At 49.1% G+C, this 20,976-nt stretch overlaps 1 protein-coding gene across 5 annotated transcripts in view; it reads right to left on the reverse strand.

Moving 5' to 3' along the window:
* The window catches only part of ZBTB7C (zinc finger and BTB domain containing 7C), a 150,329-nt gene that overhangs the window by 71,432 nt on the left and 57,921 nt on the right, over nt 1-20,976 (reverse strand). For 4 of the 5 annotated variants that reach the window (XM_042028839.1, XM_042028841.1, XM_042028842.1 and 1 more), the window contains 2 exons: nt 17,673-17,769; nt 948-1,005 (listed from right to left, as the gene is read on the reverse strand). In XM_042028839.1, the coding sequence (XP_041884773.1) occupies nt 948-1,005; nt 17,673-17,724 (110 nt within the window). In that variant the 5' untranslated portion in view covers nt 17,725-17,769. Of the gene's footprint in view, nt 1-947; nt 1,006-17,672; nt 17,770-20,976 lie in introns of those variants that run through there. The other variant, XM_042028844.1, reaches the window with a different exon arrangement.

The following is a 20,976-nucleotide window of genomic DNA, read 5'->3' on the forward strand; positions in this document are numbered from 1 at the left end:
GGCTGCCCCTGGATCCCTGGCAGTGTCCAAGGCCAGGCTGGACAGGGCTTGGAGCAACCTGAGATAGTGGAAGGTGTCCCTGCCCATGGCAGGGAGTGGGACTGGATAAGCTTTAAGGTCCCTTCCAACCCAAACCGTGGTTCTACAATTCTGTGATAAACCAGCACCGAGATGCTCCTCAGACCCATCACACAGTCACAGAGGAAAGATGTGGGAACTTGGTCCCTGAGGGATGGGAACGGGCAGGGACTCACAGCATGGCTCTGCTGAGGGTTTGGCCAGTGCAAACTAGGAAGTTGCTCACGAGAAGATGGTGGAAAAAAACCCAGCCTCCCACCTGACACAGTGCAAAATATCTCAGCTCAAAAACATGAGCTCAGGGTCTGGCTCTGGCATATCTGAACCAGATAAAAAAAGGATTCTCCTTTCTTCCTGTTCAAGACCTCTAGGCAAACATCCAAGTCACAGCCTCCTGTGTGACAGCTGCAGAAAACAGGTCTGGAGAGGACCTTGAAATGCCACCCAGATCGTAGCCCCATGACTCGGTCTGAACGGGGCCAAGCACAACAACAGCCAAAAGCACTCCAAGCATTAACAAATATTGTTGCTTGGTGCACTCCTGTGCAGCTGCCAGCGTATCTGCCGCCTGCTCCTTCCAGCACTCAGCACTGAGAACACACATAGTGATGAGAGCATCTTCCACGGATTTACAGGAAGAGCAATTAGAGGTTTGGTCGCTGACAACAGCAGAGAATCGTAGTAAAGATGATTTGTGCTGATCCATTAACACAACAAACTACCTGCTCTCCCAGAGGAAATCTCAGTAACTAAAGAGCAGATCAGAACCCCAAGACCCCAGAAAGGTATCAGGACAACCACACAATACGCTCAGGTTTGCATCCTGCTTGCCAGCTCTCCCCACAAGGCTCAGCCTGGTGTGTACTCACCAGTACCCTTGGTTTTGTTTCAAAATCGTGATGCTCCTTTTGCTCTTCTGACCATCTCCTAAGGAAAAACAGGAAGGGACAAAAACAAAACAAAACCCCTCATCAGATCCAGGACTGATTATGTGGTTAAGAAGGGCTGGCTCTGGAGAAGCCTTGCTGCAACGATGAGAAAACTCGGAGCCAGGCCTGCTCCTGCTCTTCCACCACACGTGCTTCCACAGTCAGTTCACCTGCTCACCACCCTTCCCTGTGTCACAACATCACCTGGCAACGCCGTGCCATGGAGGTGGAAGCCCACCCCATCCTCCCACTGTATCACATCTCCAGTGACAGCTGGGAGATGAACACCCCAGGAACAGATCACACTGAGGCAGCTTTGGGCTGCTTCACCCATCCCACCCCACAGATAAACATTACACTTTGGTCCCCTTGGGATTATCAACTTCCCGGGGCTTCCTACGCCCACAGTTCAGTTACCAGTGATAGCTCGGTGGTACCTCCAGCAGTACCTGCAACAAATCCACATTCTGCAAATGCTGGGTTGCACAGAGGCAAGGTGTATGAGCAGCATCCCCCCAGCTCTGCCCATGAAAGTCCCCTGTCCCTCCTAGCTTGGGAAAACCTTCTGGAGAAATGGAGCTCTACAGAAGCTCCTGGCCACCACTTGCACTTGCAAATGATGGAGACTAGGGCTTGCACTTCCAGAAGCTCTGTGTGGGAGGCCTGGTAGCTTGGCCGGAGGTGGGCAGGACTCAGGGCTGATGAAGGAGATCAGCAGAAGGATGTTTTGGGGTACTTTACTCCACTTCAGAACAATCTCAAGGTGTGAGACCCCTGCCAGCAGGCAGCCATCGTATCAACAGGGTCCTGAGTCCCCCTATGACAGCCTGGAAGGGTGGACCAGGCCTTCTCCTGGGTGAGGACACAGAGGAAGACCATTGTGGCTATTACAGGACTGGGCATATAAGATGTAGGAGTGCTCAGGTGGAAAATGTTCCTGTGGCTCAGCAGTCAGATGGAAACAGAGTACTGCATGCCAAAGAAGCCATGATCTGGGGTATTTTCCTTAAAATGGCACCACCAACTCACACTCATCCTTAAACCTGGGTTTGTACCCGAGTCCTGGCCAGGGTCAAGAGGTTCCCTCTTGCTCATGGAAGCTGCAAGGGAAACAGGATCTCCCTGCCAAGGCTTAGTGGTGTGCAAAGCAAGGAACAGCCCCTCACTGTGTGCAGTCTTTCCATTTTACATGAGAAGGCTGAAATCAAGGTGAGGAAACACTTGTTACCATGGGGCAGCTGGAGATGGAGACACTGCCTTCTATTCCCAGGTCCTCCAAGAGGTTCTAACTGAATCAATCACCCAAGCATCTCTTTTACTTCTCCAGGCAGCCCTTGAATAGGTTTACAAGTGTAGGGTCCACCAGCACTATTTCCCATTACTCATGATACAGAGAAGCAACTGGGATCCCTCTCCCAGCTTTTAGACAGAGCCACTGATCTTGATTCAGCCTTCATGGGATTCTAATTCTCATTATTTTCATGGGAAAGTGTCAACAACATTTTCCAAGTCAGGCTGACACCTGGATGACTGTCCCAGGATGGAGAAACCAACGGGCTGTGATCACCCTACCCAATCTATTTCACTGGTAAATAACTCTTGTGCACATACACTCAAGGAACAGAGCAAAACCATGAAGGGCAATCCTTCTGATGGCCTCTAATTTTCCTTCCCATGCTTCTACAACCACCAGAGTGAGGACATTTAGGCAGTCTGAGGACACTTAGGCAGTAGGCAATGCATGGAGCACATGTGAGTGGTGGAGCACAGAGTGGCTGCAGGCCAGCCCCAGGGCCATGATCAGCCCCAAGAACGGGACTTCCCTGCAGCTAATGAGTCCACGTGCTTTCAAGAGCATCCAGCTGCTGTGAGTTGGTGCCCTCCAGCACAACCTCCTGCCTTAGCCAGGGCCCTGTTCAGATCATTAACTCACAAGGAGCCACTGCTACCGAGGACTAATGGCTCGTTTGCCACTCTACAGACAAAAGTGATCAGCAAGGGCACAAAGAGCTTAATGCAGGCCACTGTCAACATGCCCACATTGGACCAGCACCGTCATCTTTGTTTAAGGCAAAATTCACAGGGGAGGCTGCAAAAATCCTGCAATGGACCCTGGCTTCATGGCAAAGCTCATCAGCTCTGCTTGGGTCGGTGCACAACGTCCCTCTGGCACCAGGGCAGAGGCTGGCACCACATTTCCCTTGAGCAATGCTGGGCTTCAGCTCTAACTTCTAGCTAAAGTCTCCTTCTCCTCTCCACAGGTCCTTCACTGCAGCTGCTCCCCACCACCAGGGGAGCTCAGGTTGCAGGCAGGTGGGGGTTGGTGTCTTCTCACATGTGATAGGACCAGAGGGAATGGCCTCAACCTGAGCCAGGGCAGATTTAGATGGGATATGAGGAGAGATTTCTTCACAGAATGGGCTGTCCAGGATGGCACAGGTTGCCCAAGGCAGTGGTGGAGTCCCCACCCCTGGATGTGGCACCTGGGGACATGGGGCAGTGACAGCCTTGTCAGAGCTGGGGCACAGTTGGACTTGATGTTCTTGAAGGGCTTTTCCAACCTAAATGATTCTGTGATTCTGTGACTCCACCTCAACACCATTCAAATCGCTGTGTGAGGAACAGAAGAATTCTCACAGGACAACAAATGGGAGTTTCTGGGCTACAAAAAGGCTGCACCTGAATCACAGTTTCATTAACCCTCAAAGAAGAGTGGCTGTGAACAAACACATTCATGATCCACCCTCTGAACCAGAAGATGCCCTGGTGCCCTTGTAGCAGTTTCCAAAGTAGGATGGGCATTGCAGAGGGCAGACCAGGCTTCATTCTCCCGTTCCCAAAACACACGTGCGATGAGAAGCTACAAATCAACCAGGCTTGCCTGTGGCTTCCCCTTCAGCCATAAGGTCCCTTTTAGCTTCTTGGGGTGGTTTGCAGAATGAATCGAACACGCCCTCCTGGAGATGACATTCAGGTTTCTAATTACCATCCCTGAATACATCACTGACGTGCCACATCAGCTCACTCGAGGGGTTGTTCCTCTCATCACGTGCTGCCAGCAGTGGAGCTTCTGCCTCTCTTCAGCACACTGACCTCCCCCTCGCCTGGCTGGGCTGAGCTGCTGGGCTGGGAAGGATGATTGCCAGATAAACTGGTGATGGGGAGTGCTTGTCCTGCTCTTGAGGTCAAGCCCATGTGAAGAAACAGCCTTTATCACAGAATCACAGCTCAATTTGGGTTGGGAGGAGCCTTTAAAGGCCATCTAGTTCAACTCCCCTGCCACGAGCAGGGACATCTTCAAGTAGAGCAGGCAGCTCAGAACCCTGTCCAGACTGACCTTGAAGGTTTCCAGGACTGGGGCATCCACAGCTTCTCTGGGAAACTTGTGCTGGTGTTTACCACATTCATTGTAAAAAAACTTCTTCCTAACAGCTGATCTAAATTGATCCTCTTTCAGTTTAAATCCATCACCCCTTGTCCTATTGCAACACACCTGGTTGAGAAGTTTGTCCCCATCCTTCTTCTAAGTCTTCCTTTAGGCCCTGCCAGGGGCTCTGAGCTCTCCCTGGAGCCTTCTCTTGTGCAGCTGAACACCCCCAGCTGTCCCAGGCTGGCTGCAGAGCAGAGGGGCTCCAGCCCTGGAGCATCTCCATGGACTCACTCCAACAGGTCCATGTCCATGCTGAGGACCACCAGAGCTCTCTCCAGGGTGTCTGCACTGAGAACAGCCCTACCCTCAACAGAACAAGCACTCATGTATTTCCAGTGGACTTCCAAGGCTGCCATCCATGCTCTAGTCCTGACCAGCCAGCAGCTGCAATGTAGCTCACCTGAAGCACAGGATTGCCCTGGGCTGACAGCCAGCACAGACCACGGACATGTCCTTCCCCGTGTCCAGGCCACAGGGTGACCCTCAGGGACATCCTGATAAACATGCACCAGCCCCTGGCACATCAGGCAGGATTCAGCTCCAACTAAGGCATCTCAGCTGGGGTGCCCACATGCAGATCCTGGCTTTATTTGCCTTACTGCAGGTTCTCATTGCAACACTGGACTCCCTAAGCTATCCCAGACCCATGCCTGGCTTTGCCAGACAAAACCCTGGACCTGCATCCCTCCTGACTGACAGATGGAGACTAAGCAATGTGTCCTAGGGCAAAAATGGACAGCCACACCCAGCAGCTGAATTGTGACCTACATATGTGGTGGCTGCCCCGGCTCTTGCTGCAGCCCATGGGGATGCAGTTGGCACGATTTGGGTGTTTGGTTTGGGTGAGCCATTTAGTTACTCAAACTCCAGTATCTATTTTGGAGTGTGAAACACCCTCCAGACTCCACCGGCCAAACATCCACTGACTCTAAAAGGAGATTGGGCACCAAGTTAATATTTTTATCTCCCACTGCAGCCTACCTCCAGCTCCTGGTCTAAGTTTCTACAGCTCCAAAATAAAACCCATTTGCATGGGATGGGGATGCCCTGCAGCTCTGCTCTCTCAGGCCCCTGCTGTGATGAGCAGCACAATCCTGGCACATCCACATTCCAGGATGGCTCCAGTGCTCGTGTGCCTCCTGCATAACAGGACTGAAACAAATAAATTTGACAAAGAAAGGAGAAAGAACAACTGATATGCAAATCCATGTCATAAATCGTTCATCAAATCTGTTCTGCAGTTTTGAAATAATCTCAGAGGTTGCTTCCCAAGTGCTGTTTGCAAACCCTCTGTTAATCTGGGAAGCAGATGCTGTTACAGTAGGCTGTATTACAGCATCTTCAAGAAATCCCCATCAAATATCACTTTTAAATGCCCATGACTTTTGCAATCAGTTGTTTTTAAATCTTCTTGGCATATCTGAAAACCAAACATCATAAAAAAAACATTTCCTGTGATTCAGCTGTAATGAGTCTAAGCCTGGGGAAGAGCTCATCTCACATCTCCTTTCATACCCAGGTGACCCCCACATTCCTCCCAGCAGCCTCTGCCCATTTCCTTCATATGCCCTGAAGAGCCTTTGACTTCCCCAGACTCTTCCTGAGCTTCACTGAAAGCCTGTGTTGCCTCAAAAAGGGCAGTGCCCTGGAGATGCCCTCTAGAATCACAGGAGCCAAGTCACCCACGTCCCCGCAGAAAGTCCCACATGGAAAACATACTCTGAAAAGGCATTTCTGCCATGCCCTGGCACACATGGACATTTCATTGCCTAGGAGAGTGTTTGGGATGATTACTGCTGGGGTTTTTTTATTGCCAGCAACTGCTCCTTCCAGCAAAAAAAAACCCCCGCCCTGAGACAGATCATCCCTCCCAGCTCGGAAAGAACTGAGTGTGTGGATCATGCTCAGAAGGAGGAGTGACCTGGCTGCATCTTCGGGCTGACATCCTTTCCAATCTCCAATGCTCAGTTTTCCCCTTCCTGTGTGAGAATGGAAACAACAGTGTCAGCTGTGGTTGGAAAGGGCTTTGAAATCTACAGGTGAGAAGTGTAGGTAAGACAGTGCTGCACTCTTCTAGAAATGGGGGGAGAGGGAAAGGCAGCAAAGGGGGGAAACCCCCACATAATAAATAATACTCTACAAATTACATAAAATGAACGCATTAAAAAAACAATCCTCCAAGAAGCAGCTGCTTCATTCTTTGCTGTTGATAGGATCAATATAAGAGAGGAAATTGCCACCTTGTGTTCTGCAACACATCACACCAACTTTCCTTTACAAACCCTAATGCGCCTGATTGCAGTGTCAATTTAAAATTTACCATAAAACGCAGAATCTCATAAACTTTACAGCCTCAATCACACTCAGCCAGTGTTTTCACCCAAATCACATGCACAGGCACCCGCTTTGCTCTCCAAGGAAACACAACGACGTGCTGCTGACAGCAGATGGGAGAGCAGACCAGGGCACCACAGCTGGGATCTGCCTGTCCTGGGTAGCCTGGATGAAAAGAGAAGGAGTCAGGTTGGAAAACAAGATGGAAAATGTACCCTCGGATCTCTGTGAGACAGCTCATCCCATGTCCAGCAGGACGAAGGGTAGCCAGAACCATGGTTTTTAATGAAGGTGCCCAGAGAACCTGTGGCTGCCCCATCCCTGGCAGTGTCCAAGGCCAGGCTGGACAGGGCTTGGAGCAACCTGGGATAGGGGAAGGTGTCCCTGCCCGTGGCAGGGGATAAAACCAGACAGCCTTTAAAGGTCCCCTCCAAACCAAACCATTCTATGATTATATTATCAAATACGACATGACCTCAGGTGCAGCAGCTCTGGCGCCCCAAACACACTACCATCGAGGTAGCACCAGCATCCCATGATGCTGAGCCAACCTCCTTGTACTGGAACATGCTTAAAACACAGCTGTTTGAAGCCCTTTTGCAGGCTCCAATGGAATACCCCAAGTCATTTCCCTAATCTGGCTGTCCTTCAGAAATTTAAACCGCGCAGCTCCTACGGAGAAGACGGTGTGAGTTTTTAATGCAGGGAAGGAGCACGCAGCTACGCCCGTGCCATGAGCTGACCATTTGCTTCTCCAGGCATGGGTTGCACTCAAGGGTTGACAAGGGAAAAACTAATTAGGCTCCTAATGTTGCTTCCTACATAAATCTAAGTCCTTTTGCTGTTGTCACTTTGACAGAAAACCCACTTCTCTGCAGGGGTACAAAGGATTTTGGCTAAAGCATAACAAAAAGATGCATTATTTCAAGTTGCACTTCCCCAGAAGCCATAAAACTCCACTCAGTGTCTGCAGTCAGCATGCACCCTGTAAGCTCTGCCTTAAAATTCTCCCTCAGCTCAAAACTACAGGATATATTTAGGGAGAAAAGTAATTTTTGCAATCAGCTGCTTGCCTTTGTGACTGACTGAAAGTGCAATGAGACAGATGCTTGCAGATACAGCAAGGGTTAAACCTTGGGAGAGGACAGGCAGGACTTGGGGAAGCAGCAGTTGATCAAAGGGTGGCTCAAAAGTTATTTAAAAATAAACCAGAAAGTAGAACTTCCCAGCGGTTGCCACTGTAATTACAATGCAGACAACGGAGCCGTGGTGCTGTTAAGGTTACTGGATTTTCCTAGCAGCTGTGTTTAATTTACTTAAAACATGCAAAGCCATCAGGTCAGATCCCATTAGCAGAATATCTCCAGAGTGCTGCAAAAGCCCAGCCAGCCCAGCACCACAGAAATGCTGAGGGCAAAACACAAGTGTAAAATATCCCTGGAGAAGTAAGACAGCAACGTGCACTGCCTTCCCCCTTGGCTGCAGCAGAGGCTGGGTGGTCAGTCCTTCCTGCTCATCCAAGGACCATCTATTGCCAAGGCCTCCTAAGACAACCACAAAAAGAAATCCGTGAAAATACCTTGGCTGTCTGTGATGGAGAAGGATCTGGGACCAAGCATTTAGGGAAGTCCTTCAAGTGTGTTTTTGCTGTAACCCAGGTTCTCTGTGTGTCCTACAACTGTACAATGTCCCACCTGGATCCCTCCACTTTCCAAGCATCCCCCTGATGTCCACACTGCCTTAGAAGACCCACTTGTCCACAGTCACGCTCAGAGTCCCTCTCAGAGATGGGAGCTTCGTGGATTTGTGGGTCAGGATTCTCCCCCGCGGAGCTCTGTTCACACGGATATAATTCGGGACCACACGATTCATCAGGAGTCTTTCCAAAACACAACGACAAAAATTACAACCTCCTTGTCAGGAAAAAACCTTCTAGAGATACTCTTCTGATTCATTGTTGTTGTTGTTGTTTTTCATTCCTTTTACACTGTCTCAGCCCTCTCTCCACCGAATGAAACATCAGAGTTTCATCCTCTGCTCGTGGCCCCTGCCAGTTCAATTCTTTTTCTAAAATTAGCATCCTGAGAGATGCAATTGCTAGAACAGGAGGTGTTAGGTCACGTTTCGGTCCCTGCACATCAGGCTAAGTGCTTCTGCAGCCACCTACAACCACCTCAGAGTCTGAACCTCAAACATGCCCTGCTCCACTGAGCCCAGCAGAGTGATGCAGCTTTAGTGGGTGCCGATGCCAAAAAAAAGAGAACTGAAGAGAAGGACAGATAACACACCACAGGTTCCCTTCTGCACATGACCCCCATATAGAGTCATTCCTACAGAAAATGGGCAAACAAAGTAAAATAAAATACTAGAAAATACAAGAAAATGTATTTCCCAGATAAGCTGTGGCTGCCCCTGGATCCCTGGAAGTGTCCAAGGCCAGGTTGGATGGGGCTTAGAGCAACCTGGGACAGTGGAAGGTGTCCCTGCCCATGGCAGGGGGTGGAATTCTAAGATCTTTAACATCTCTCCCAACCCAAACCATTCTGTGATTCTATGACTCTATGAATAGAATAGAATAGAATAGAACAAAGCAAACTAAAAATAAATAAAATCATCCTAAGTAAAACATCACAAATAGTAGGAAAAAATCTGAAGGAATGGGTTTGCTCACGGGAAATCTGAAAACATCTGACATGCATGATCCTCACTGTCATCAGAACCCCTCCTGAAATCATCATCTCCTGCCACTGTGTGCAAGAAACCCCAGCCTGGCCCTGGAGATCTTGGAGCAGCTTAAGATCATTCTTCCAACATAAAACTCCAACATAAACTCATTCCTCATGGCTTAGAAAGGTGTGAGACTTATTTGGATAATAAATGACAAGTCAGGAATATAGATTTTTGTCACATCAACCCTCCCTTCCCTTTGAAAGAAATCTATTTATTCTGAGTAAATCGTCTCTTCTCCAAATAAATGGTGTTTGTAGTCAGTTTAGCTGGCACGATACACATTCTTTTGCATGCCTGTAATGAATTTTCACAGCCAGAGCCCTAATCCAGTCTAGTCATGGAGGGTTTATCACGACCTCTTATTTTATTTCTACCAGTAAATGGGAATTGCTTTCCTTATCGCTATCTAGAAGCACCTGAGTGATTTTTGCTTCATATTTCCTATCCCACTGGAATTCAGGATGCAGCGTTATCTGATGCTGTACAATTGTCACTCATGTTAGCTGCCTTTTCATTTTAATTTGCTGGATTTATTGCTCTTTCTTTTTTTTTTTTTCCTTTTCCCCCCCAAGAGATTTTACTTCAGATCTGAGTCCTTCCTTGCTCTTTTCCATCCTCCTAGTCAGATTTCTTGGGTGATCCTCAGGAAGGCAGGATCAAGGCTCGTCTTGCCTTCATCTGCCTGATGTCTTTGAGCAACCTGGGACAGTGGAAGGTGTCCCTGCCCATGGCAGGGGGGTGGAACGACCCAACCCAAACGATCCTAGCATGCCTTCCCTTGGCAGAGCACTCAACCCCTGGGCTTGTCCCAATCCATCCCACCTTCCTCCACTGGGGAAGCATAAAACTATGCAGCAACAGGCAGAAATTATCCCTAACTTTGAGCTCAAACAAATCCATGAGAGCAAGGGCTTCCTGACGTGATCCCTATGGCTGCTGCAAGTAGCTCTGAGCTCCAGAAATCTGGACCTGCTGCTGCTGCTAGAAAGGCATGAGAAGACCTGTAAATCCTGCAGATAACACTGTGATGGATCAGTAGTGGCAAGACATTAACCTTCACTCTTGAGGAGACACCCAAATGATAACACCTGTAGTCATGCCACTCCAGAGTTATCAGTCTTGTCACTTGTGAAGATAAATCTATCTGACCTAAGCCATCATCCTACGCCACTCTGCCTTCCTTGCTCAAAATCCTTGTAGATACCAGCAGGGATCAGGGAAATCACACCTAATAATCAATTGAGTGTGTGCAACTATGCTCACATGGAAACCATTTCCTTCAGTATGTTAAAATAATTCCGCAGAGCAAGGGAAAAACACGGTAGGCTTGAAAGCTGGTCTGCAGGGAAAGTGCTACATGTCAGTGACAACTCTGGAAGGACAGAAAACAGCTACCAAAGCCTCAAGGAGCTGTCACACACAAGAAAATGTAAGTTAATTAAAGCCACTTAAACAAATACATCTGGGACAGGGGCATGGGATGTAGAGAGGGAGAATGAAGTGATATTAAAAGCTCAGACACATGGTGAATCCCAGACAGGAGACAAGGAACCTTATCTGGCAGAATCCAGAGGAGCCCCTTGCCCTGGAGCTGTGCCAGAGGGGGCAGTGAGAGCCCCCTCTGCCACGGGGCTGTGGCCCACCTTTGGGCCCCCTGGGGATGCACAGGCTCAGCAGATCCACCCCTCCTCTGGAAAACAGCACCCAGGCTCCACTGATGCTCTCCTGGACCAAACAGCACTGGCTTGGAATTATAAATCCAACACTCCACAACGTCTTCCCTCCTGTCCCCACCACTCAGCTGAAATGAGAACCACGTGCAAAGCATCCCTCTGGCAAAGTGTAAGGATGTAAATCCACCTCAAACACACCACCAGGGCCCACATCCACTCCCTGAGCCCCCAGAGCTGACTTCCCTCCTGCTATGCTCAGAAGATGACGAGCACAGGCTGCTCACACCAGCCCTGCTGATACAAAACCACAAGAAGAAAGATTTGGATGGGCTCTGTGTATTTTTTTATTGCAATCAGCTCCCAAAGAAACTTAAAATGTTGGTGTTTTATATATTCCTTTGAGCATTGATTCAAAAGTGGAAACAAAACACCTACACGAGGTTGGGTCATCACGGAGATGCCGAGCCAGCCTCATGAGATATTTCTGGTTGGGAAGCAGGGCTGGCCAGCCTCAGCACGAGGCCGATGGGAGGGGAAACAGGAAGCAAATCCATCTGCACACCATCAAGCCCTCGCTGCAGGATGACAGCATGCAAGACTGCTGTCTGCAAGAGGAAGTCTTGCCATGGCATCAGCCCGACCCAGTTGGAGCGCACAGAAACACAGATGGAGTGAGGAGGATCCAGGCTTCCAAAGCAGCTTAGTTTCCCACCCTCCCCTAACTGCTGGGATGGGGGTGATGCAGCAAACCCAACACCAACCCAGCGTGCTCCTCCAGGAAAGCCATGGAGCTGCTGGGATCTGGTTGTCTTCACTAACTCCTCCTTGGTTAGCAGGGAGCCGAAGGAAGGAGGAGTTAGTGAAGGACCTGGGTCACACAGGACAAGGTCTGAGATCTCCTTCACCCCTCAGCATATTTTCTAACACCAAACCAGGCTTATTTACACATATTCTATTCCAACCCTGGGTGAGATTAGCTCATCACAAGTCCCATGGCTCCAGGGAGAGCTCAGAGCCCCTGGCAGGGCCTAAAGGGGCTCCAGGAGAGCTGCAGAGGGACTGGGGACAAGGCATGGAGGGATAGGACACAGGGAATGGCTTCCCACTGCCAAAGGGCAGGGATGGATGGGATATTGGGAAGGAATTGCTGTCTGTGAGGGTGGGCAGGCCCTGGCACAGGGTGCCCAGAGCAGCTGTGGCTGCCCCTGGATCCCTGGCAGTGTCCAAGGCCAGGCTGGACAGGGCTTGGAGCAGCCTGGGATAGTGGGAGGTGTCCCTGCCCATGGCAGGAGGTGGCACCGGATGGGCTTTAAGGTCCCTTCAACACAAACCATTCTGTGATTCTACAGCTCTGCAGACAGCACTAGAGCCTGGTCTGATGCAGCCCAGGACCACAGCCCCCTCTCTGCCTGCAGCTCTGGGCAGGCAGCCAAGGCCCCCCACCCATGGCCCGAACCCCTTCCCTCCCCAGGGTGACTTCCTTAACACAGCCCAGCTGCCTGCCCCCACCCGACAAGGGCTGACAGATTTGTGCTGTCCCCTTAGGGTGGGGTAGGTACATTTATTTCCTCTTTGGAAAAAAAGGAAAGAAAAAAGGAAAAAAAATATGCAATTAACCTTTTCCTCTCCTCGCAACAGGCAAGAAACTTCCCTGCTACAGGAATAGTTTCAGGACTAAGATATCTGTTCCCACAGCTGCACCAGTGCTATTCTGGCCTAGCTAAAATTAAAGAGCTGAAGTTGTACATGGGCCTTCATGAAACTGTCACAGGGACCACAAGATTAGAGGGCCGGATGGTGACCTGGGAGGCCAAGGTCTATTCACAGCTGCGGCAAGGGATCCTCATGTGTGTCCGAGCATGTTTCTCCACCCCTGCTTAACAGAATCCTGAAATGATTTGGGTTGAAGGGACCTTAACAACCAGTTCCAACCCCTGTCAAGGGCAAGGACACCTTCCACTATCCCAGGTGGCTCCAAGCCCTGTCCAGCCTGGCCTGGGACACTTCCAGGGATCCAGGGGCAGCCACAGCTGCTTGGGGAAACCTGTGCCAGGGGCTCACCACCCTCATCATAAAGACTTTCTTCATCATACCTAGTCTGAATCTCCCTGCTTGTAATTTAAAACCATCAACCTCATCCTATCACAACAGGCCCTACTAAAAACTCTCTATCTCTTTTCTAAGCCCCCGTTAAGAAAGACCAACATATATTGCCCGGTCACTTCCAGTGCCCATCCTAACACCAGCCAGAGATCCAACAGCACTAAAAAAAAACAGGAAAGCACAGGATAACCCCAACATCCCAGCCACCATCCCACCACAAGCAGGTCCTCTGCCAACAACTGTGCCAGCTATTGTTGGCCACATCAAGCCCGGTCCAGCGGCCCCGCTGTCAGCATGCAGCTCATTACTCTGCCAAGGGCTTTGAAACGCTTGGAATATGAAAGGTGCTCCATCAGATCAAATTCAGCTTCGTTTGCTATTACGATGCAGTGCATTTCTTTTGTCTGCGACTTTTGATGATGTGCAATTGTTCCCTTCAGTCAGTATTTCGGAGTCATTAGCTGGAATTAGTAAAGTTCCCGCTGCCGGACTTTTCCAAGGCTCTGTTCTCGGGCTACAAAGAGTCGATGAGGAGTTGTCCTGCTTTCACTGAGTTGGAAGCACAGCGGGGAGCATTCTGGGGGGAGCAGGCAGTCTGCTCAACTCCACTTTTCCCCTGCAGGCACCGGGAAATGCACGTGCAGGCAAGATGCTGTGGGTGGTCACACGGGGCTGGTGCTTCCCAGCGAGCACGGAACGTGAGACCCTTTCATTTGGTTCCTCTGGTGGGACCAGGGGAAGGGGTACACCTAATTGTGTCCTTATTTAGGCAGCACATCCCACAAAGTTTGGGTTTCTCTCCCAGAAATCCCCCACTCCCAAACCTAAAGGCACCAGCCCTGAAGAAGTCACCTTTCTCTGAGTGAAGAGTCTACTAGGCATCTTCCTTGGTGAAAACACCTGGATGTGCCTGACCTTGTCCTCCAGCCTCTTGCTCATGTTACACTCTTCCAGCTGTATCAGAAGGGCTTTAGTATCAAGACCCTTTCTCCTGAAGGTATTTATACATGGAACATCCACCTCTCTGGGCAACCTGTGCCAGGGCTTCACCATCCTTATCACAATTTCTTCCTTCTATCTAGTCTGGATCTCCCCTCCTGGCGTAAAACTATTCCCTTTCATCCTGTCCCTCCGTGCCTCATCCCAAGTCCCTTTCCAGCTCTCCTGGAGACCCTTCAGGCAGTGGAACAGGCTCTAAGGTCACCCTGGAGCCTTCTCTCCTCCAGGATGAATACCCCCAGCTCTCCTAGTCTGTCCTCTGATCAATTTTATATTTGTCTCTGATAGCAGATTCATTCCTATTCGTGCTTAAGGAGTTCCAGAAGAAAACAAAGTGATGAAGCTCCTGGCCCCAAGGGCACAGCCCAGGTCTGGGGACCACAGCATCTCCAACTTGCACCCACCCCACCTGTGGGTGGAAATTCCATTTTCAGTTCCCAGTTCCAGCCATCCCACCACATTTTCTGGATGCAATGTGGGTATTTGGCCACTACAACCCTGAAACAAAACTAGGAGCAAACCAACCTTACGGGACATCCACATGGAGAAGAGCTCAGCACTGAACCCAGCTCCTTTAGCTGCTGGTCATCTTTCACATGGGACTGTACTTCCACCCCATAAGGATTTCCCTGGAAATCACCTCACAGATCATCCCACCTAACATTCACAACAGCATTTCCATTAGAACACAACAAAATGCAGACAATTCACACCTCTCACCTTACATTTTTTAAAGTAACAGGCTACAATAAAGCAGCCTGCCCAGATTCCAGCCTAATCTAAAAACAACTTTATGGTTTCTAATTTTAGCTCTAATCTTCCTTTGCCATGGTTGTGTGATTTCTAATTATTTTATCCCCAAGCCCTGCTTTGATGGATAGTTGTACCTTTTCCAATGCCAAATGACTTGTAAAGTGCCTTTAAAAAATACGCTGATCATTTCAGGTTCATTTCCAGTTCCTACACAAATAACATTCTCATATATGGCTTCACTGCAGAAATATTATTATTATTATTAAAATAATAGTAATAAAAGCAATACAATTTAAAAAGGAGAGCTCCATTCCTCAGGATGATCCCAATCCGCTCCCACAGACACCGTATTTTCTCTTAAAAGCTGATAAAGAGCAGAAAATCTGTTATCAAGATACGGATCACTTAACAGCCCAGTGCCTTTGGCTTGGCATGGCTCCCAGAACATTTTGCCTTTATCTATCCCTATTTTCAAGTTACAACTCATGGAAGAGCAACTGGCCAGGCCGAAACCTCGGGAGGGACTTTGCGAGGGGCGATGTAAAGCGGTGGAAGAAACAGATTTGCCTTGATGTTCCCCAGGAGCATTGCCTACCCAAACCCACTGAATTTGGAGCAGCAAACACGAGCCCTCAGCTGAAGATGTGTTGCAGGGGATCAGGATGAGCCTCCAGCCCAGGTTCCTCATAGGCAGGTGCTCTCTCTCCTTCCGTGCTCACCTGAAGCAACCTCTCAACCCTCCCAATTGCTGACCTACACCAGATCTGGATCTGATTCTGTTAAATTTGAAATTTGCACAAAAATTTATTGGGGAGGGGATGCAGCCTGGGGACCGTTTCAGGATGCTGAGGCAGCTGCCTGCCAGTCGCATGTCCCAGTAGGACTGCCACCAGCAGCCAGCACCAGAGCAGGGGACACAGACACAGGGCTGGTGGATGTTTGTTGGGTTATTTCCTTCCCCAGGATTTATACTGAGCTCCGGTCAATTGGAAAACATCCACTTGACCTGTGACCTTTTTGTTTTAGTTATTCTCCAAGCTTTGACAGCAGCAGTTTAAACACAAAGCATATGAGTTTTGGCACTGAGGGAGCACCCCATTCCCACATATTCTGAGTGGATACGGAAAAACATGGCACTGCAGCCCTGATGGTGAACGTATTTCTTCTTTCTCATTCTTCATGTTCCTCTCTCTCACTTTCTGAGCCTGTTTCATGACCCATGTCTTCTCCCTCCCCACTGGAAACATGAGCTTAGCTCCCCAATGCAATATTCAAGGGAGGAGGACATGGGTTGTGGTGTTCTAATTCCCTGCACAGTGCTGTGTTACAGAGGGTTTGAAATGGAGATTGTCAAAACAGGAAACAACCCAGTCAGCGTCCTCCTGCCTGGGTCCTGAAAATGTCACCACACAGAGCTGCAGGGGATGGAGAAAAGCCCTCTGTTCCTGCAGGAACAGAGGATGCCCTGGGAGAGTGGGCAGCAAGACCATCTGCCCTCATGCCTCTCTGATCTGAGAGCTGGGCTTTAATCTCTGCTGAAACTACTGTGGAGCTGGTTTTTATTGACTTGGGGAAAAACTGCAAATCAGGTTAAAAATTATATCCCTCTGTTGACTGATACTTTTATCAGTGTAGAGAATTTTGTATGGAATGTCATCTCGCTCAGGAAGTCAATCCTACAGGAAATCCTTCATCCTTAGTGCTTCGGAGTAACATCCACAGCATCCTGCTGGCTTCCTTCTTACTCCTCTAAAACTCGCCCCTGAGATCCTCACCTCTCGAGCTCATGCTTTGTGTTTGAGCTGGCCTTGCTGGGATAAAAGCACAAATCTTGGGTCTAATCCTGCCCACACCCCCCAGGTAAGGCACCAGGCTGACACATCTCCACGAAGACACAGAGCAGGGACAGTGCCAGGCCCCAGGCTCTTTGACTTCCATTTATCCACCTTGGAGCAAGGATTTAAAGTTCCTCAAAGGCACAACAGTGAGGCCAGGTCTGGAGGAGAGAACAAAGCTACTGTTAACCCAGATAAAGAAGATACTGGATTTATTTTTAAAAGCAGGTTCCTGCAGCTGTAGGTTTCAAGCAATTCTTAAAAGCCTCACCTGAACAAGCATCCTTGATAACAAATATTGGCATTTTAAGCCTTTGATTGCTTTTGATTGGAGTTGAAACCTTTTTTGATATTGACTGATTGTTTTTACAGCTCTCTGCAAGTTAACTTCAGGAGAACTTCCCAAGCACAAGAGCTGGTGACCACTACCAGAACGGTGATCCAGCAATTCCAGGATGTCCCACCCCTGGAAATATTCCAGTTAAGTTGGATGGGATTCTGAGAAACCCAATCTAGTTGAATATATCCTGTTGCAAGGGGGTTGGACTAAATGGTCTTTAGGGTCCTTTCAACACAAACCATTCTATGATTCCCCCTTGTAAGCAAAGCAGGTATTTTGCTTTATGTTTGAGGGATCAGTGGTTTTATGGTAGTGTCAAGCCACTGATCTAGAGTGGCAACCTTCAGTAGGGAAAAAAAAATCCACAGGTTGATGGGATGAACAACCAGGAATGTCATTTCAGATGGTCTGCATAGCCCAGAACGGCAAACTTCCCCCATCACACAGGCAGAGAATTAGAGTAATTACCTAGAGCCTGATCCTGAAAGGTGCTGAGTGCAGTCAAGTGGTCTCTGCTCATAGAGTTCAGTATCTCAGGGGCTCTCAGCAGGGTCAGTCTTGGAGCCTGGGCAAAACAAGACAGGTTGGTCTTAGTCCAGTTATTTGTAAATAAACCTACATGACCTATAACTTAAAAAAATAAACCCAAAAACCATTCCAGCTCCATGTGCTGGCTACGTTATCCTGTATGGAGAATTAATTCAAGGATCAGGCAGAGCGTGGCTGAGGAGGTGCTCTCCAACCCACAGGCATTTTCTGCAGATCAGGATGGATGCCTGCAGCACACAGGAGAGAAATTACACAGGGATGTGTCCACAGAGCTTCAGTCCACATCCAGGAACACCTACACAACATTCCCCAGGAGCGCTGCATTATCCAAGCCACCGCACCTGGACACGTCACACTGCTACACCATCCCAGGGCTCACACACCTTGCTGGCAGAAGACAAACCCCAGGGCTGCCTCGCCAAGTCTACAGGCAGCAGTAAACCTGGAGAGAAGAGAAGTTAGCCAGGTTTCCAGGGAGGAAGAGGAGGAACATTCCCCTCCCCATGCTCCCCAACGCGCCGGCCCCGGGCGGGTATGGCCGTGCCAAGGGCAGGGTGAAGGGAGGGAAGAGGATGACGGGGACAGGATGACGGTATCCTCCTCCATGCAGCGCTTTGTTCTGGGAGGTCCCCTGGGATGCTCGGCTCAGGGTGGCCAAGTCCTCCTTCTTCCCCTACAAGGGGAACGCATGAGGGGAGGAAAACAATGCTCTCTCCTCAGCTGCCTAATGGAAGAACAAAAGCACAGTGATCCCTTCCAAAACTGTCTTTTGAGGAACAGACCATGGAGCCTGAAGGCCCAGTATTTCTGCTGTATTTATTTCTGGATGAACTCCAGCCTGGCAGCGTCTTTCTGTCCTTCCTCTGGGGTCTTGCAGGACCCGCCCAAAGCCACTGGAGTCGTGTAGGGCTTGCACAGACCTCAAACACCATCAGGAATTTAACACCCAGCACCTGGTAGAGGTGACAAAACCAAGGGCGATGTTCCTTCACCAGACCCCACCACATATACACCTCGGCCACGGGGTAGAAGGGGCAAGGCCAGGTTGGAACAACCCAGTCAGGTGGAAGGTGTCCCTGCCCATGGCAGGAGGTGGAACTGGATGGTTTTAAGGTCCCTTTCAACCCAAACCATTCCGTGATTCCATGACAGCCCTGTTTCAGCAGGATGCATTTGGCAGGAAGCGTCTGCCCCAGCCTGATCTCACTGAAAACTGGGACCGAGCCCCATTTAAGCCAAAATCGGTACAAAAACCACCTTTGATTGTTGAGCAGAGATGGCTGCTAGGGAGCAGAAGGGGATTTCTGCTGTGCTGATTGCTCATGGAAAGTCCCTGACTGGCCCGCAACCGTGGAAAAAACGGAAAATAGAACTTTAATACCAAGTTGGTGGCAGGCTGTCTATTTTTCTCTCCTGTGACTAGTTACCATGGATAGATTTCTGAGGTCGACCACACAATTGTTCACTGCACCGTTCCTATTAAACAGAGGATGAGCAAATCATCCCATTTGTACCGTACTTTAATTTCCAGAAATTCTTTGTTCGTTTGTTTGCTTAAATTATTTCTCTCATTTGAAGAAACAATGCAGTCTTACGAAGTGAGGGCCCAAATCTCCCGAGTCACCCTGCTGTGGTTCATTACTTCCACACTAGTTAACAAGGCCAGTAATTTCCCTAAGGTTTAACGGAAAATCCTCTTTCCAGAAGGTAGAGAAACAGGACATTTTAACAAACTCACTGCATCCTGCTTATGTCGTAGGTGAGGGATATCCTAGGCAAGGCACAGGTGCTCCTAAGGGTTAGTGTAAAAAAAGCACTTTTTCACCCCAAATTACTCCCTCAGCTGGGGAAGGGGACCTGGGGGTACCATGTCCCTTGCTCAGAGCATTAGCTCCAGCTCCACTTGGCAATGGGCTCCTGAAGCATCCCAGTCCTCACCCCAAAATAAGGAGTGGCTGAAGTGGATGATACTGGAAAGGCAGATCCAAGATGTACCTGGGGTGGGTGTGGTGGGAGAGGTGGGCCTACAGCCCATTTCATTAATGATAGGGATAGCAAAGCACACAGAATACCTGCCAATTACCTGCCCATAAACTGCCCTTCTCACTGGTTTCACCAACCTATTTCCATGACCAAATCAGGAGAAAAAATTAAAAACTGAAATAAATACAGGAGAAGAGCTTGTGGAAAAAAGGCAAATACATAAAACATACATATATATAGATATATTGGAATTGCAGAATAATTTGGGTTGGAAGGGACCTTTAAACTAAAAAAAAATAAACTGAAGTATTTTATTTATATGTATAGAGAGAGATAGATATGTGTGTGTGTAAAACAGCCCAGTAAATCTCTATTGAGATGCACATGCAGGTGAAAAGCTGGCAGCGCTGCCTTCAGTCACGAGGGTATTTACTCTACAACAGCCTCTGCAGCTCCTTAATATTATTTATACAAACAGGATTTGTCAAGCAACAACTACAGATGTTTGCAGCGAGTCTCCTTGCTTATCCACTGATAATACCGTGTGCCTGGGACAGCTGAACAAATCCTGCCACGTAAATAATAAATACACGTCTGGGCTAATCAGAAGGAGGCAGTGAGGAATCTGGAGATTCCCACAGACTGCCGCGGGGAAGGAAACAAGAAAATGCCCTGACCTAAGCAGGGGCGAGTCTGGCATACCCACAGATCACAGGGAGATCACAGGAGCTGTTTGCAGATCACTTACCGAGCATGAATAATTCAGGCAGCAGCGGCTGGGAGCATGAGAACAGATAGATGGGAGCTCACTGCCGCTGCTTTGGCAGGTTTTATTTTATCCAGCAAGGCAAGAAAACCACAAGCCCCAGCAAAAAAATCCTCTGCCTAGCATTGCTGGTGTTGTGACTTCACTGACAGTCCTGTGATACATGGTGTTTTACAGACCCCCAGCTGATGGTGAATGCCATCTCCCTTCCTCCTTGAGGCATTTTTGTGATTATTTGGCTGGACAGGTATGGTAAAACAGTGCTTGCTTTAAAAAAAACCCTTTAGTACCGATCTGCACTCTACTGCACAATTACACAACTCACAGAATCACAGAACGGCGTGCCTTGGAAGGGACCTTAAAAACCATTTCATTCCACCCCCTGCCATGGGCAGGGACACCTTCCACTGTCCCAGGTTGCTCCATTCCCTGTCCAGCCTGGCCTTGGACACTGCCAGGGATCCAGGGGCAGCC

The sequence above is a fragment of the Corvus kubaryi genome, unplaced genomic scaffold, assembly GCF_017639235.1.
Source record: "Corvus kubaryi isolate FWS band 111438036 unplaced genomic scaffold, C.kubaryi_AGA036_p1.0 37308, whole genome shotgun sequence".
Lineage (NCBI taxonomy): Eukaryota > Metazoa > Chordata > Aves > Passeriformes > Corvidae > Corvus > Corvus kubaryi.